The 17,235-nt window shown below is 40.3% G+C and overlaps 1 protein-coding gene across 2 annotated transcripts in view; it reads left to right on the forward strand.

The window, feature by feature from the left end:
- Nucleotides 1-16,722, forward strand: part of LOC149469947 (mitochondrial glutamate carrier 1-like) — a 29,951-nt gene extending 13,229 nt beyond the window's left edge. The window contains exons 3-9 of one of the 2 annotated variants that reach the window (XM_089668136.1): nt 165-247; nt 2,854-2,944; nt 4,916-5,034; nt 6,641-6,845; nt 11,074-11,228; nt 11,422-11,497; nt 13,122-16,722. In XM_089668136.1, the coding sequence (XP_089524262.1) occupies nt 196-247; nt 2,854-2,944; nt 4,916-5,034; nt 6,641-6,845; nt 11,074-11,228; nt 11,422-11,497; nt 13,122-13,284 (861 nt within the window). In that variant the 5' untranslated portion in view covers nt 165-195 and the 3' untranslated portion in view covers nt 13,285-16,722. The remainder of the gene's footprint in view (nt 1-164; nt 248-2,853; nt 2,945-4,915; nt 5,035-6,640; nt 6,846-11,073; nt 11,229-11,421; nt 11,498-13,121) is intronic. The other variant, XM_089668127.1, reaches the window with a different exon arrangement.
- Nucleotides 16,723-17,235: the final 513 nt, after the last annotated feature.

A 17,235-nucleotide genomic window follows, 5' to 3' on the forward strand; every position in this document is an offset into this window, starting at 1 on the left:
TGCCAGATATTCTTATCAAATATCATATTTTCATTGTGTCCCTCCTTTTTAATTTCATTTGTTGGATCAAATTCCATGGTTCATATACAAGTAGCATTTTATTTTCACATGCCAGATTGTTGTGTAGAATGTTGTTTGTTGCATCTGTTTTTTTCATATTGCAGAGCTGTCGCCGTGGAATTTGAGGGCTAGCCGATGTGGCGAAGCCACGATGGATCAATAAAATGGGTCTTACAGTACTACAATTGTAATTAGGAAAAACTTTTCTGTTTTTACTTTCCCCTTTAATTTTGAGGATTTTTACACCTTTTTTGTAAAAGTTAGGCTTTCTGTGTCCTGTTGCTTTTCTTCTGTGTATAGTTTTCCCTTCTGTAAGACAGTTCATTGAAAGACCTAGCATGGATACCGTCCATGTTTAGTTTTTTTTCTAATATTCTGCAGACATCCGTTTGAGAAGCATTCTTTAGTAAAGTAAAAATGATTAGGAACCCTCTTTGACTAAACTTAAGTATACTGTTGGCAGTGTTAAGAAAGAACCGTGTTTAAATGCAGTATAATTGGTATTCTACTGCAGCAGAGACACCATTCAATAAAGCTCAATAAACTTAAATGTTAGGGCTTTTACATTGTGCCTATATATTGGGACATAGGGCACAAATTATAAACTTACAAGGATTTTTAACGTAGTAAAGATACAAATTATGAGAGCGCCCCAGTGATGGGGGGTTGATATGGGGTTTGTGCTATATGAAGGGCAAACCCTTTTTACACAAAGACCAGTTATGCCAAATTTTAAATGGTGAATAGCGTTAACAATGATTCTATGAAATCAATTGCAGTAGGGTTCGTATGTTAATGTAAGAGGATAGCACTGGTAGGGAAGAACCTGGTGATGGAGGCCAAGATGTAGTGGTGAAAAGCATACCCTAGTAGATCTTCAAATGACCATTTTGTACAAAACCACTTGTATGAGAATTCTTAAAATTCTCATTACATCTACATCCGATTTGAATGACATTCGAAAGCTTGTTTGTTCAAGGAAAAATTTTCCATCCAGCTCTTGAAATTTCTCTTCACTGAGATTCAAATTTTGAACAAACATTCTTGAACGGAGAAGTTTTGAACAAAACTGTAGTAGTGAATGGGTCAGCTTAAGAAAACCTGATAATTCTACAGAATTGGTGCAGCATGTGAGAAATCTACAGATGAGTGGAGGCAAAAGTAAGATCTTGATTAATTGTAGCACATTTACACTAGGTATTGTCTTGGACTCGGTCACTTACAGACCATTTACCGTGATCTACCAGTGAGCCAAATTAATATGAGAATACGTGCACGTGGAAGTAAGACACTGACACTTCGCAGTTTGCCAACTTCCTAAAATTCTGTTTTATTGAGGAACTAACAGTATCATTTATAGGGCATAGAAAACTACTGACCAATGCAGGGACCGGCAAAAATTATTTTTATGAAAACAGCCCTAGTGAAGCATTAAAGCGGAGTTCCAGTTGATTTAAAAAAAAAAGTCAGCAGCTACAAAAACTAGCTACTGACTTTTAAATTACAGACACTTACCTGTCCGTCGGTCCAGCAGTGTCCTTACCACGGCTATTTTCATCGGCCGTCTTCTTCCCCAGCGCCGGCATCTTCAGTGTGGTCACCTGGCTGTGACAGTTTGCGGATTCACAGCTAGGTGCCTACTGTGCATGTACGAGTAGCACTGCGCTTTGTGAATGGTCCTGTAGTCTTCTGGGACCTGTCACGTGTCCCAAAAGACTACAGGGAGGGAGGGGGGAGGACAACTTCCGCTTCCGATCACAGTGGGAGTGGGTACCTGTTAAATTCGTGTACCCGCTCCCCAAAGGTGCCAATCTTTAACGGAGAGCAGGGGACAAGGGCTTAAAGCGGAACTTCCCCTTTTGGGTGGAGCTCTGCTTTAAGTTTATAAGCTGCAGTGAAGGCAAATTGAAGATGTGGTGAGTGAATAAAGTTTAATAAAATAGGGAATTTTGATAACCTTTGTAAAGGCAAGCTTGTGAAGCCCTTTTAACACTGCCAACGGTACATATAAGGTAAAGTTTTAGTGGGTTTATTCTAAATACATAATTTGGATCTGTGTAAATGTATCCTTTTTCTTTTTCTTTTTTTTTTTTTTCTTTACGGAAATTCAATGACTGTCTTTTTTAGAGTTTATTTTAAAATGCTTATGCATGATCTCTACTTTGTGTTGCATTCTGCTGTTTTCCTGCTTACCTCTACCTGTGTACTGTCCTATTATTTCACTGCTCGAAAGTATGGTTTCTTGTATTTCTGCAAAATATGTACAGATGAAGATGAAGGCTTGTATGTGACTTCTGTAACAGCTGACCATATACATGTCATGCTGTGTACTATCTTGCAGATGCATTTTTAATAACTTATAAACCGATGCACATACTGCACTCTGAGCTGCTTTGTGACCTCCTAAACGGACTTACATGTACATAACTGTAATAAATAGACTTTTAGCTGACCATTGTAAGCTGTACATGTGCAGTTATATTACCTTGCACAAGGACATGTTCCAAAACACTTATTAAACAGTGTAGATATAGATTAAGAGTAAAGTGAAAATACTGGCCCTCCTTGAGCTGTAGATAAGTACTTTGAAATGACTGACATTTTATATTAAGTTATGACATAGCCAAAAGCGCTCCTGTTTTTTTTCTGTCTTACTCAGATGTTTTATCCATGTGAATAGCGGTTCAAATATTGTTTCCCTTGTAGCGTCTGTTATACTGTATTCATGCCACAACGTTTTTTAATGGAAATTACATTACTCAAAAATCCTGAACAAAACTTTGTTCTTTTCAGGCGCTGCTGTGAATTTAACTCTTGTAACTCCAGAGAAGGCTATTAAACTGGCTGCTAATGACTTCTTCAGATACCACTTGGCAAAAAATGGGTACGTCTGTGCATTGGAAATCTGTTTATGAAACCTTTAGTATGGTAGACTTGCATGCTGTTTGGATTAGTGGCCCTATTACTATAGGGTGAACTCCTAATATTAATTTTCTGCTTAAAATAAAAGTCTGGGACCTTCAGGAGTCCTGAAGTGCATTGCTGGCAGCAGAATTAGGCCCCACAGACTCATGTTCTAATAATTAACAATAATAATAAAATTTTCAATTTGGCTGGAAAAAAAGTCCAGAAAAAAAAAATCGGGGTAGCTGGGTTTTAGTAATGGCAGCATGAAAACAACCATAGTCTTTAAAACATTTTGTTTAATACCATAGGCTGAATTCACATGAATGCTTATTTGTACAAAGGGACGTCTGTTAACAGTTTGAGTTTTGCTAATTTACAGTCACATGGCAAAAATTATCCTTGTGTTTTTAAATTGATTGTAAATTATTTTTTTAAAATAACATGTCATACTTGCCTACTATGTGCAATGGTTTTGCACAGAACAGTCTTGGATCCCCCACTGGCATGCCTTGCTCCTCCCACCTTCTGATTGCCCCCATAACAAGCTGCCTGCAATGTGGGCACTTGTGCGGACTTGATCCCAAAGCTAGGCTCTGTGTCCATTGACACTCAGTGTGGCTCTACCCCACCTCCTGCTCCCTACACCCTGGCTGTGAGTGACTGCAGTAAGAGCCAGTGGCTCCTGCTGCTGCCTCCATGTCATGAGAGAGGAGAGAGCCACTGAACAGCACTGGGTTGAGATCAGGCTCAAGTAAGTGTTTTAGGTGGGGACTGGGTGAAGAGCTGAATACAGAAGGCTTTTTTGCTTTAATGCATAGAATGCATTAAGGTAAAAAAAACCTTCTGCCTTTATAACCACTTTAAAGATTAATTGAGCCTCATATCTTTAACTGGAGCTGGAAATGTCTCTATTGAACTGTTACAGTGGTTGAATCATTAAACTGGAACTAAAGGGAGCTATGCTCACCTCTCCCCAAAAAGTCCCTATACCTACCTGGCATCTTCTGTTTTCAGCCATCTTCATTGGCCAGCGTGGGATGACGTCACTCCTGCGCAGAAGCTAGTCTTCCCAGCACATAGGGATTAGGTCAGCGCTGTAAGTTGAGCTGCATAGCTCAATTTACAGGACTGGAAATGCTACGAGCAGGCAGATAGTTGCATCTAATTGCATCTAAAAGTTTCATCTGCAGTAAAAAACCTGCCTGCTCACAGTGAATAAGCGCAAATTACCAAAGTAGAGAATGTTCAGAATAAGTGAATTTTGTTGATTAAGATATTTTTCTCCCAGACTTAATTGGTTGACATACAGTAGGCCTGTCCATACATTCAAAGCTCCTGTGTCAACAAGTGACTACTGGAAAGCAGCATGATTGTGCTAGCCTATTATTCATAGTATGCACAGTCTGCTATAAGGCAGAATACTTTCACACCTGGAGAATTGTTGCCTGCAGGGGAGTTATTTATTATTCCTTAAATGTGCCTAGATCATTACTGAATCAAAGAAGATAGTACATACCTAAAGCATGCATCATTAAACAGATGAAAATATTGAAAATTGAGCATATAATGTACATATTAAAGGTGAACTTACAATTTATAATGCATTTCCCCAGCTGTACAGCAAAGCAGACATATTGCAACATACTAATTTCTTCGTAAAATCATGTTTGATATAATGTAGCTTTAAAGACTAACAAACCTGTCTGTGACCTACATCCTAAGGTATTTGATGGCCACCTATCAGTTGAACTTGTCAAGTTATTCGTCACCCTGGGAAATCGGACTCTGTGTCCATCTGTTAAGAGCTTTTAGATTAAACTTCCCAGGGTAAAAATAGTATCTCCAGATAAACTTTTCCTTGTGTGATACTTTCTTACGACTTTATTGGTATGATAGAAAGTATGCTTATGAATATGATTAAACATGTACTGTATGTGTATTTTAATAGCAAAAAACTGACGTTGTTCAAAGAAATGCTGGCAGGATGTGGTGCTGGGACATGCCAGGTTATTATCACTACCCCTATGGAAATGCTGAAGATTCAGCTCCAAGATGCTGGGAGACTAGGTAAGAGGTTGTTTTTTGTTTTTTTAACCAGTTTGGAAAAACTACCGTATTTTTGCTCCATAAGACACACCTAGGTTTTAGAGGAGGAAAACAAGAAAAAAAAAAATCTGAACCAATGGACTGCAGACATAGTACAGGAGATGACCAGAGACTGCGGACATAGTACAGGAGATGACCAGAGACTGCGGACATAGTACAGGAGATGACCAGAGACTGCAGATATAGTACAGGGGATGACCAGAGACTGCGGACACAGTAGCGGGGATGACCAGAGACTGCTGACACCGAAGAGGGGATGACCAGAGACTGCGGACACGGTAGCGGGGATGACCAGAGACTGCGGACACGGTAGCGGGGATGACCAGAGACTGCGGACACCAAAGAGGGGATGACCAGAGACTGCGGACACGGTAGCGGGGATGACCAGAGACTGCGGACACCGAAGCGGGAATGACCAGAGACTGCGGACACGGTAGCGGGGATGACCAGAGACTGCGGACACGGTAGCGGGGATGACCAGAGACTGCGGACACCGAAGAGGGGATGACCAGAGACTGCGGACACGGTAGCGGGGATGACCAGAGACTGCGGACACCGAAGCGGGGATGACCAGAGACTGCGGACACGGTAGCGGGGATGATCAGAGACTGCGGACCCGGTAGCGGGGATGATCAGAGACTGCGGACACGGTAGCGAGGATGACCAGAGACTGCGGACACGGTAGCCGGGATGACCAGAGACTGCAGACTCCGTAGCGGGGATGACCAGAGACTGCGGACTCCGTAGCGGGGATGACCAGAGACTGCGGACTCCGTAGCGGGGATGACCAGAGACTGCGGACTCCGTAGCGGGGATGACCAGAGACTGCGGACTCCGTAGCGGGGATGACCAGAGACTGCGGACTCCGTAGCGGGGATGATCAGAGACTGCAGGCACAGTACAGGGGATGACCAGAGACTGCAGACACAGTACAGGGGATGACCAGAGACTGCGGACACAGTACAGGGGATGACTAGAGACTGGGGAGGGGGAGCGGGTACCCAAATATGACAGGTACCCACTTCCACTTCCGCAGAGTTGTCCTCCCTCCTTGTCTTCCGGGACACATGACAGGTCCCAGAAGACCGCCGGACCATTCACAAAGCTCAGCACTTCTTGCGCATGTGCAGTGGGCACCCGGCTGTGAAGCCACAAGCTCACAGCTGGGTGCGCATACTAAAGATGCTGGTGCTGGGAAGAGAAGACGGTGAGGACAGCGATGGACCGGGAAACAGGTAGGACCGAGGGGCACAGAAGAGCTGAGTGGCCGGCCCGGTATTCTAACGCGGCAGCGGCAGGAATTCCGGTCCAGCCACTCCATATTCGCTCCATAAGAAGCACAGACATTTTCCCCCATTTTTTGGGGGGAAAAAAGTGCGTCTTATGGAGAGAAAAATATGGTACCTTATATTATCTAATTTGCATTGTGTTTATTATGCTTGATCATGGTGTGGTACTTGTTTTATTCCCGAATATCTTTTTGTATTATGATCTGTAATCCTATGCATCTTGCTGTACATGTTGGTCTTCAGATTACAGGACTAATGTGTTCTGGCTTGTTTTCCAGCATCTTGTCAGAAGTCTGCTACAGGGATACAGAGCGTTATTCATGGCACAAAACATTTAAATGCCATTCCTGTACTATCAAGAGCATACAATGTTGGACCTACTTTAGTAGCTCAAAAGATGTCTGCTTCACAAATTGCTGCTGAACTTTTCCGTAATGAAGGCGTTAAAGGTCTTTACAAGGGACTAGGTGCAACTTTATTGAGGTATGTTTAACAGCTGGAAGTAATGGCCTTACCATCCAACTAACAATCCAAGATTGTTGAAACAGTTGTGGGTTTGTTTTCCTTAAACTATGTGATTCTGTAATACAGACACCATAGCCAGGTATTGCCTATTTATTGTTCAGTTAAAACAGTGCAGCTTAGTCAAGGCTGTAACTTGATGAGATGGAAGCCGCAGCAGGCCATCTGTGCTCTCCTCCAGTCAGCAAGCTCCATTTGTTAGGTTTACAAATGCAATAAACCTTAGTGACCGCTTCTTCCTCTCCCACTTCCGGGATGTACTGAGGATTACAGATTTTTAAAAGCTAGATTGAGGTGATACTAAAAAGTAAGTAGTTACAGTATTTAAGTAGATTAAACTGGATTCTTGTAAAAATCAGTATTTTATTTTTTTTATAGAAAATTACTTGGAACCTCCAAACAGCAGAGGCCCTAGTGAATAGAATACTGGGTGTTTTAAATTCTTATGCCACATGGTGTTTGTGCAGTGGTTTTCGAAACACAATTTTTTTTTTGCGGGGGGGGGGGAGTGGATACACTCTAATTTTATTTCACACAAATGCTATATAATACTTAAGAAAGAAAAAGCGACATTTTGGTTTGTTTTAGAACTATATATATATATATATATATATATTTATAGAATTTTTTTTATCCCTCCAGATCTCCCTAATTTCAGGAGATTTAAAGTAATGTGGCTGAGGTAATGTCACTGCTGTGCTACTCACTGTTCTCCTTGCTTGGAGATCTGACATGAGGATGCAAAGCCCTGCGTCTGCCAAAATGGCTGCCCCCACACAGAGAAACAGTGCAGAACACGGCATGGTAAGATCTGTAATGGGATCAGATCCACTGCATTGAGACCGCAGGCAAGTCTAGTAACTAGTCCTTTGCTCTCTGCCTATTTAGAGTACAGCTTCCAAAATGTTGTTTCTTTTTTGTATCTGCCTATTCTTAAACCTAAATGTCATCCTTCTTTGGCTAGTGCTTAACATAAGGAGAAAAAGGTTTCATTCCAAACACCCAATGTCCTTTATATTACCTTTACATTTCAGCTGGGCTTAGCATTGTGTGACAGAGCGTGCACTACGCATGTGCAGGCTTTAAAGGATCAGTTCACTTTCGTAACTGTTACACCAATATTCATGGTATAGCATGTTACGAATGGACCAACCCCCACTTCCGTTGTGACAGATAGAGGGGGATCTTCTCCTCCCCACTAGCTGTCACAGTTAAAAAAAAAAAAAAAAAAAAAAATGCAGCTGTGCGGTGCCCTGCCTGGCTGCATCATTCATTCACTGTGGGTACAGTAAATGAATAAACTAGAAGTCCCGGCAGCCTTTGCAGCTGTCAGCAGTTTTCAGTGAACTACCACGGCACTGTGGAGCATTGTGGTAGTTCATTGATTCTTCCTCGCAGTATATCTGCTTGCCCATGAATCCCATACGGGCAAGCAGATACACGGACAGGTCTGCAGGAGACCTGCATGGCAATCTGCTGATTGCTGGTTCAGTGGTTTACGGGCTCCTGCAACCAAAAATAGGAAGATGTACATTTTTTGCAGGTGAAAAAAAAAAGTGCTCTTGTTTTTTGTAAAAAGGAACTTATCCTTTAGACAAGACAGAGCGCTTGTTATTGAGCTGATGGGGCAATGAGTCAGGGTCGCCCCTTCAAAGTTTTTCAGACAGCTGGGGAGAGGCTGCAGATGGCGTACAGGTATGCCTTGAAAATAAAGCAACCGTTTAAAAGCTAAGGGCTTCTTTTAAAATATTAGAGAATCTGGAATCCATTGATAATGGTTTTTGGAAAGGTGATTTATAGGTTAACAAACTGTTTTTAAGACCATAACCATGCACTTTATTTTCCTTACAAGTGAAATCAGACATGGTTCATATAATTCATGAAAATGAATATTAATGTAAAAATAGGCACTGCAGCACACTGGTGTGAACCCAGCTACAGAGTAAATAGATACCAAACATATCAACCCTTAAACTGCACATGTCAAAGACTAACTTTGGTACCCTAAATTTTCCATTGGCAATGCTTTAAAAGCCCCTCCAGGTCAGCAACCAGGAGTATGTAAAACCTGATGTTGCCAAAGTGTGATATACTTCAGTTGTAGCAAAAGGGTTAAAGACCCAGCAAGTACAGATAAATACCTTTTGATGTACCAGAAATGCTGTTGTGCAAAAAATCATCTTGCAGGTTAACGTGCTGCATTTTTGAGGACTGAATGGTGTCAGCATTGTCCAATTATCTTTTACTAAGTTACTGAAACCCTCCCACTGTCATCTCCACAAAATAAAGACTAGTTGCTCTGTAGTTCAAAATAATAATTGACAAGCTAATTGCTCCTTGAGAACGCAGGGAGTGTGCACATGACTGCCTTTAATTTCTGACATGGTGTTTTTTTGAATTATTGGACATAACAAAACTCTTTCAATTACCCATTTTAAAAGACCAAACAAAGAAAAAAGAGCTAATTTCTACATACATTTAGTTGGTAGACACTCCCTGGTAATGGTGGCTGTAACACAGAGCTCATGTTACTATGTCGTCACTGCTCCTTAAAATGGTGAATTTGGTACGGACTCGTTGGTTTTTGGTAATCATTTGCCTTCCATTTTGGTTTGCTTTTCCTCATTACTGGATGAATATATTCCTTAAAGGCCTCAAAATATATACCACTTTGTGTGCACTAAATGCTTTTGCAGTTGCAGATATTACTTTGTGAAAGTAGTTTTTACCTCACCACTGTACTGCAAATAGCATGTCCAGAGACTTGGCAGGTCCTTCACTACAGGATGGCGGATAGAAGACTGATCATCCTGCCCAAGGAAAGAGAGCATCAGTGACTATCTTCTGATACAATGCCAGCTACTCTGTAACATCCATTGGAACATATCATTATTGTCTACATAGGATACAGCAGTAACAGAAGGATATGTTTCAGCTGAAGCCTTATGCAGGCCATAGACGGTTCGCTTATTGGCCAAATTTTCAGCCGAAAAATGAAACATCGGTCGTTCTGTTGCCACCAATGATGACGAAAATCGAACGTTTTTCGTAAATTTTACATCATGACCAATAAAAGAAATGAGGAGGAACTGCGAAAATCGGCCGATGATATTGCCCCACTAATTAATCGACCAATTATTCTTTTGGAAGAAAATTCGGCCAAAAACGAACCGTCTATGAGCTGCATTACTCATGTGTAGTGCTGCTTTCACACTGATCAGTTGCGTTTTTAAAAACAAAACAAAAAAAGTGGCGGAAAAACATGTGACCGTGTATTCCTATGGAACTCTCTACACTGGTCCAGTGTGTTTGTTCAAAGTCCTGCTTGCTGCACTTTTGGTGCGGTAAAAAAAAACAACTGCGCACCTCCCTTTTGAAATAATGGAAAACATGGCAAAAATGCACCTGTGTTGCGTTTTTTTTTTTTTTTATGTGATTTTTGAGCCATTTCTGCTTCGACTGAAACACATTAGCATGTTACTGCTATGTAGCCAATAAAGAATTGTTCCAATGGATGTTAATAAGTAGCCGGCTTCATTGTATCAGATTATTGCTACATTTCATTGGCATTTGGGCCAGAGCACCAGTTCCCAGGTAATCTGTAGTAGAGCATGCCTTCTTTGTGGACTGTCAGCAGCAGAAACTCCTGCACAGTGGAAAAGACACACTGGATTACTGCATAGATTTGGAAAAAGGACAAAAAGTACCCCAAGATTTAAGTGGGGGGTATACATGTCTACCTGGTACATGGATAGTATCTGCTTATCTCGGATTTCAGCTTTAAACTTTGCTAGTGAGTGGTCAGCATTACCATAATCAAAATATCCAGAACTGCCAACGTAAAATTGTCAATGTCATTTATCAGAACATAAGTAATTAACCTGGCAAACTTGCACTAATCAAATTGCATATACCAACTTTTCCATTTTGATCATTTAGAAATAACCAAAATAATTTATTTTGAAGGGACTTGTATAATAGAAAAATGGTTAAGGACTTAAAATCAACATGACAGCCATGCAACTGACATGCTTAAAAGAAGCAATGGCAGCCTACATATTTTCTCAGTACAGGTTTCCTTTAAACATTGCCAGGATCTTTGTCACTTATGTTGGAAATAAGTTTTTACAAAAATTGTAAATTAATCTTTTACACTAATGTATGTTTATTTTTTTCCCCTCAATTACAGGGATGTTCCTTTCTCCATGATCTACTTTCCATTGTTTTCCAATTTAAATAAACTGGGACAGTCTTCTCCAGATGGCAAAGTGCCTTTCCATCATTCATTCTTTGCGGGCTGCATTGCTGGCTGTACTGCAGCTGTGTCTGTCAATCCTTGTGATGGTAAGCCACCTTTTTGGACTTTGACAAGCTGTACACTTTCTATTTTTAATTGTGCATGCCTCCGCAAAATATACCATCTATGAGTCTGTGTACATTTATATTTACACACTGTTCAACTTGATCCATGTTGCAGGATTTGGTTTCTTGGCTTTATTCTGAGCATGTGTATCACTTTATCAATGTTTCCTTTCAGTAATAAAGACACGCCTTCAGTCTTTGCATAAAGGAGCTAATGAAGAGATGTACAGTGGGATAATAGATTGTGCCAGGTAAGGAAAATATGTTCATAATTTAAAACTGGGTGCTTTCTGAAAAAATATTTCTTTTTTCTATTGCCTTTTCTATAGCTTACATAGAAGACCTTCACCCAAAGTTATGGAAAATGTTTTTAAAATGATAAACAGTCTATATTTGTCTATAGCAGGGGTCAGCAACCATATCGTGATCTACCAGTAGATCTTGGCCAGGTGACTGGTAGATCACGGTCAGGGCTTGCTGACCTGCCATCCTAGAGCATCAAGCAGAGTGCAATGCAGAGGGACTACTTGTAAAGTTGGAGCTGTAGTAGGGGAGCAAGAGCCGCATAAGCCGATGTCTCCTTTGTAGTGCTGGCTCCTACACCCAGTTATGGTTTGTGGCTGTAGCACCTGCCAAGCATGACCCATTCAAGCAAAACAGGCCGCTCTGCAAGTGCCCTGCAACCTTGTGCAGTACAGCAAACAAGGTGTTATACAAGCAGCATTGTGTTGCTTGCTCACCACTTGCATTAATCCCTTGGACCCTGCAGAAGCATGCAGTTATGGGGCACTTGCAGAGTGGCCCCATTTACTTGAATGGGTCTGATCGTCAGGTGGTAGCACCCACCTTAAGCAACATGGGGTGTAATTCCTTCTGCGGCATGTTTACACCTTTGGCTGCTGCCTAAGCAGCTGAAGGGGATATGGATTGGGGGCAGTAAAATGTTGACTCAACCGCAGGGTTTTACTACCCCTCCACTTTAAATTTGTGCAGCAGACACTGCTGGTCCTCTGCAAAGCGATCCGTGTGTGTTTTGACAGGTGGTGAGGAGGCGATATGTTGCCTTCTCACCACCTGATTTAAACCCACGATTGCCATGCAATGCACACAATTATGACACATTAGTACGGCAATTAGAGATTTAAATCAGGTGTGAGGAGGCGACCTTGTGCCCGGTGATCTTTGATGTCTAACATGTTCAGTTAGATATCCACCTCTTTGGGGTTGCCTACCCCTGGTCTATAGCCTGCAGCGCCAAGAAAAGTCAGTAGTTCAATGAAAAAATATAAGTTGGATGCAATGCTATGGATGACCTTGTAATGCTTCTTGATTTTCGGCTGCCTCTAGTTTTTGTCTGCAGACACTGACCTTGGGGGGGATAGGGGGCATGCAGTGGTAGCCTGCATATTTCTATCAGTTAAGGTTTCCTTTAGACTTCTCCAGTGATATTCCTCCTTTTGCTATATGTATTCTTGTTTGCATTAGATTACATGCACACGGGTATTTGCCATATCCAATGTGCCTTGTGTACACTGTACACATGAGAAGGATTTAAAGTCTCAGTTCACTTTTGTGAAAAAAAAAATAAATGCACATATTTCTTTTGTTTGCACTGAAACCTGCAGAGCACTGCACCTTTGATTAGTGGATTGTGGGTGCAATTTCGGGCTCCTGCTCCCATTTGCTACCCCGACTTGTAGTTCTCAATGGACTGCAAGGGTGCTGATGACAGCCCTTGTATTCCACTGACATGCCCTCCAGCTTTGTAAAAGAAAGCTCATACAGAGTTACGAGCAAGAAAGCTGGAGGATCAAAACCTTCCTCATGAGGATTACTTTTTACTTAATTTGGTTTCATTTTTCCCTCTCTTTACAGGAACATTTGGGTGAAAGAGGGTCCATCTGCATTTCTGAAGGGATCAGGGTGTCGTGCCTTGGTCATTGCTCCTCTCTTCGGAATAGCACAAGTTGTGTACTTCCTTGGTGTCGGAGAAGCTGTTCTAGAGTTTGCACAGTTTAACAGTTTAACGACCCAGTAACTGAAGCGTTCCACAGGACTAAAACTTGATGACAGAATGGCTTTTGCTATGATGGTGTTTTCACTTTGGGATATTCAGACAAACTTTGTTGGAAAGCTTTCTCTTAGCACTGGATTAAGTGGGTCTCGTTCCCTCTTCAGTCTTTTGTTGTAGGTTCCCCTAGTCTGTTTTTTGGCACTTTTCCACAAACATTTGCACCATTTGTTTAGCTGAATAGCACTTTTTTTCTACAGTGACAACACCGGAGTAGATGGTTTAGTAAGGGAGATGTATATTGATTAACATTCCCTTTTTCAAATTTGGTCTTTGAATGGGTCATTTCTACATGGGTAGTAATAAGATGGATATTTGTAGGTCAGAAAAGTTAGTGAATCTGAAATGTTGAAGTGTGTTTTGGCCAGCTCCAAATATTGTATTTGGATGCTTGTCAATCTCTTGTGGTTATTTGGTACTACTGCTTTCATTTATTATCTAGGAATGCAGCTACTTGCATAAAGTGATCACACAAGTACTTTTATGAGATTTTTTTTTTTGTGAAAACAAATGAGATAATGGTTCTCAGGGGCCAATTCTGACATAAGTATCTCACGGTGTAAATGTTTAATTGCAGAACTTGAAAATTCCTTTGTGCAGCTAGCAGTTTCTATCGTACATACTTTGTATATATTTCAATGTCTAGGGAGTATTGTCCTCACTAAACTTGAACGTAGATGAGTTGATACATTAGCATCAAAGTCTTTGGCTGTTACTGGGACTATACAAGTCTTGAGTGGCTGAACAGTTGTAGTCGTGCTGGTAATTAGACAAATTGCCATGGACACAGAGCACTCATGTAGTGAGACTCTGTTCAGTTCCAGCTAAGACATTTGTATGCTGGAAGGCATACTTGACAAGGGGTTAACTTGATGTAAACAAAGCTGTGCAAAAACACAAGTTCAGGCAATGGCCATCTACCCTGACTGTCCAATTTCTCAGGAACTTGGAACCTCAACCATTTGCTTACAGCCTGAAGTCTTGGTCAATTTTGGGTATCAACGTATTTTTTTTTGTTTTTTTTGTATATACAGATATCAGTGTTCGTTTTTGTTTTTCTTTTTTCTACTTATTTTTATGTATATATTAAGAGGTGCATATACATATATACTTAATTTTTTTTTAATTTTTTATTATTATTGTTCTATATATATGCAACATTTTCTGGAGGAACCCTTTTTATGCAAATGTAGTCAGACCCGTGGTGCCTACAAAAGAAAAGGCAGGAGTCTGATATGTTAGCAAGCAATAAAGCCTAAACTGTAATAGTTTATACAATGAAAAATTTAATCTGCACAAGCCATGCGCGTATGGACCACTAAAGTCTACTAATGTGGTAGTTAAAAAATGGCACTTATAACTTTGTACTGTATAGACACGCATAGCTTCATTCAAGCATTTAATGCATTTCAATCATCTCTGCACATGTTAGATGCCTGTTTAACAAGTTTTCAAGGACAAAGGTAAAGCCTTTTATTGCAGAAGAGACATAGGTCTCTTCTGCAATGGGAAAAAAAGTCCCCTTTATGTACATTTTTTAAAAGTACACTAAAGTTATGCTATAAAGAGTTTAGGCATTTGATGGAAATTCACACCCTTTTTCTTAAGTTACTCCCACTTGCACCTACTGTTTCTACTAGGTGAGCCACATCTAGAATTTGTTCCCTGAAGGTAGATCCAAATATTGCACTACTATTCAGATTTAAAACCAAATTGTGCTCTTTGCTGGAGAATGCATTTCAGCTACCCTCTAATGTAGGTCAAATGATCAAAAGCCTAGGCATATGCTGACTTGTAGCTATGGTGTTTTTTATGTATTTTTTCTTTTTTAAAACACTATATCACACAGGGTATACAGTGCTTTATTTAGCTTTTTTGAAGAATTGCAAATCAGCCCCTACTATAATTATTGAATAGTGGTGCTTAAGCACTTTTTAAAAAAAACACAGATGCACCGCTGTGGCTTCAGTTAGTAGCAGTTTTATGGTTTTAAGTATTTTGTATTAATTAAAAAAAAAAAGACTAACGGAGCTGTCAGGATATTAAGTATTGTATATTAAATCAGAAAATATGTATGGTGTTTTCTATTCTTCAATGTAATTAATTGCCAAGAACTAAGACCACAGTTAAGTTATTGCCGATAATCAGAATAAAAAAGCCCTGCCTGTCACAAAGATTTCTGCATGGCAAAGTGGCAATCGATTCTGATGTGCGAGGACCTCATGAGATACTTGAATTAGTAATCGTGTATGAAATGTGTACATAATGTGTAAACTCTTACATTTTCAAGATCTACTGGATACAGCATTGGTTTATTCCAAGTTAAAACTGTGAATATGCATTTTGGCCTTCATTGATTGTAGTCACCTCACACAGGCCACATATCTTTTTGTCAAATTTAATTTGAGAGAGATATAGACTATATATATATATATATATATATATATATATATATATACATACATACATACACTTCCTTAGATAAAATGGTAACGCTGCAATAAATCAATGGCGCTTAACACCTTTTTTTGTTTCATTTTTTTTCTTTCTGTAGCATCTTGTGTAGAATAGACTTGCCAGCACACTATCCTTTTCATCCCTCACTTCATTAATGCTGAACTTCAGGTATGGATTAATTGTCGCAGCATGGATCAATGCATGTTTCATAAATGTGGAACTGCTGTGGAAGCAGAGATTCACTTTAGTAGTTGTTACTACTGCAGTGATCGCCAGGGTTTGTCCCACAGCTTGGTGGACACAGGGGGTCGCTTGCTTGGCACAGCTGACATTCAGAGAACCCCTGGTATTTTTATTCAAGGAATACAAGGTGTTTTCTGATTGGACGCGGTGGAGAGGTGTGGTCACAATCTCTATTTCTTCCAAACAAGACCTTGTATTCACTGAAAAAAATACAAGGCATTCTCATATCATGGACGAGAGAGCCACATTGTGTTCATTATGCAAAAAAGCAGCTGCCCTGCACAGGCCCTGAATGACTGGCAATCACTGTAGTAGTGACGACTACATTTTTTTCATGCAATAAAATCCATACCTGGATATTAATCAGAAATTCCTGGATGAATACTGTGAACATTTTTCCCATTACTCACCCAGATGCAGCAGTGATTCACTTAACTGGGTCAGTATAACTGATCCTAGTTACAGAATATTTAACAGCCAGGACAATCTCATTCACATAAACCTGGAGTTGGATTTTTCTTTACTATTTAAAATGTGAGGTGTCTCCATTTATGAAATGCAAGCTTTTTTTCCCATTGCTGTTACCAGTGACTGCTGTGAAAGGCCACCAGTTTTGTACAGCCACAGCTTCTTGTCAGACATACCAATGTGTATTTTGTTCCTTTCTGGTACATCATGACTGAATAAAATCTAAGTTGGTGATAACTTGCCTCTGTCATGTTTGTTTTTTTTGTATCTCTTCATGTATGTGAGTATATTGTATAGATATCTAACATAAATGTGGTATAAAATCTTCTGTAAGTGTAGTGAAGTAATGCCAGTAAGAAATTCTGAAATAATATGAAAGTCCCTTGAAACAAAATGTTGGTGTATATAGAGTTGAATTTTAGAGCTGCTTCATGCTGTTGAAGTTTATGGGCATTTTGGCAGGAGGTTATGACCGATGCTAAACTACCTTCAAATGGCTGTACTGAAAAGAGCTGAGTGGTGCATTTGGCTGGGAGTTGCATGAATGCAGCAGCTGTTTCAGCTTCTTGTTTGGTATGTTTTTGGGTTTTTTTGGGGGGGGCCAGAATTCCACACATGGGTGGAACACTGCATGCAAGAAATTAGAGCTAGATATACACATAAAGACTTCTCTTATTCAGCACTCTGAACGAGAGAAAATGGATACATTCCTCGATTCATGCTAATCGGCACAGATGGAGGAATCTGTAC

The sequence above is a fragment of the Staurois parvus genome, unplaced genomic scaffold (genome assembly GCF_062004578.1).
Source record: "Staurois parvus isolate SC_StPar_1 unplaced genomic scaffold, SC_StPar_1.0 ptg000056l, whole genome shotgun sequence".
Taxonomy (NCBI): domain Eukaryota; kingdom Metazoa; phylum Chordata; class Amphibia; order Anura; family Ranidae; genus Staurois; species Staurois parvus.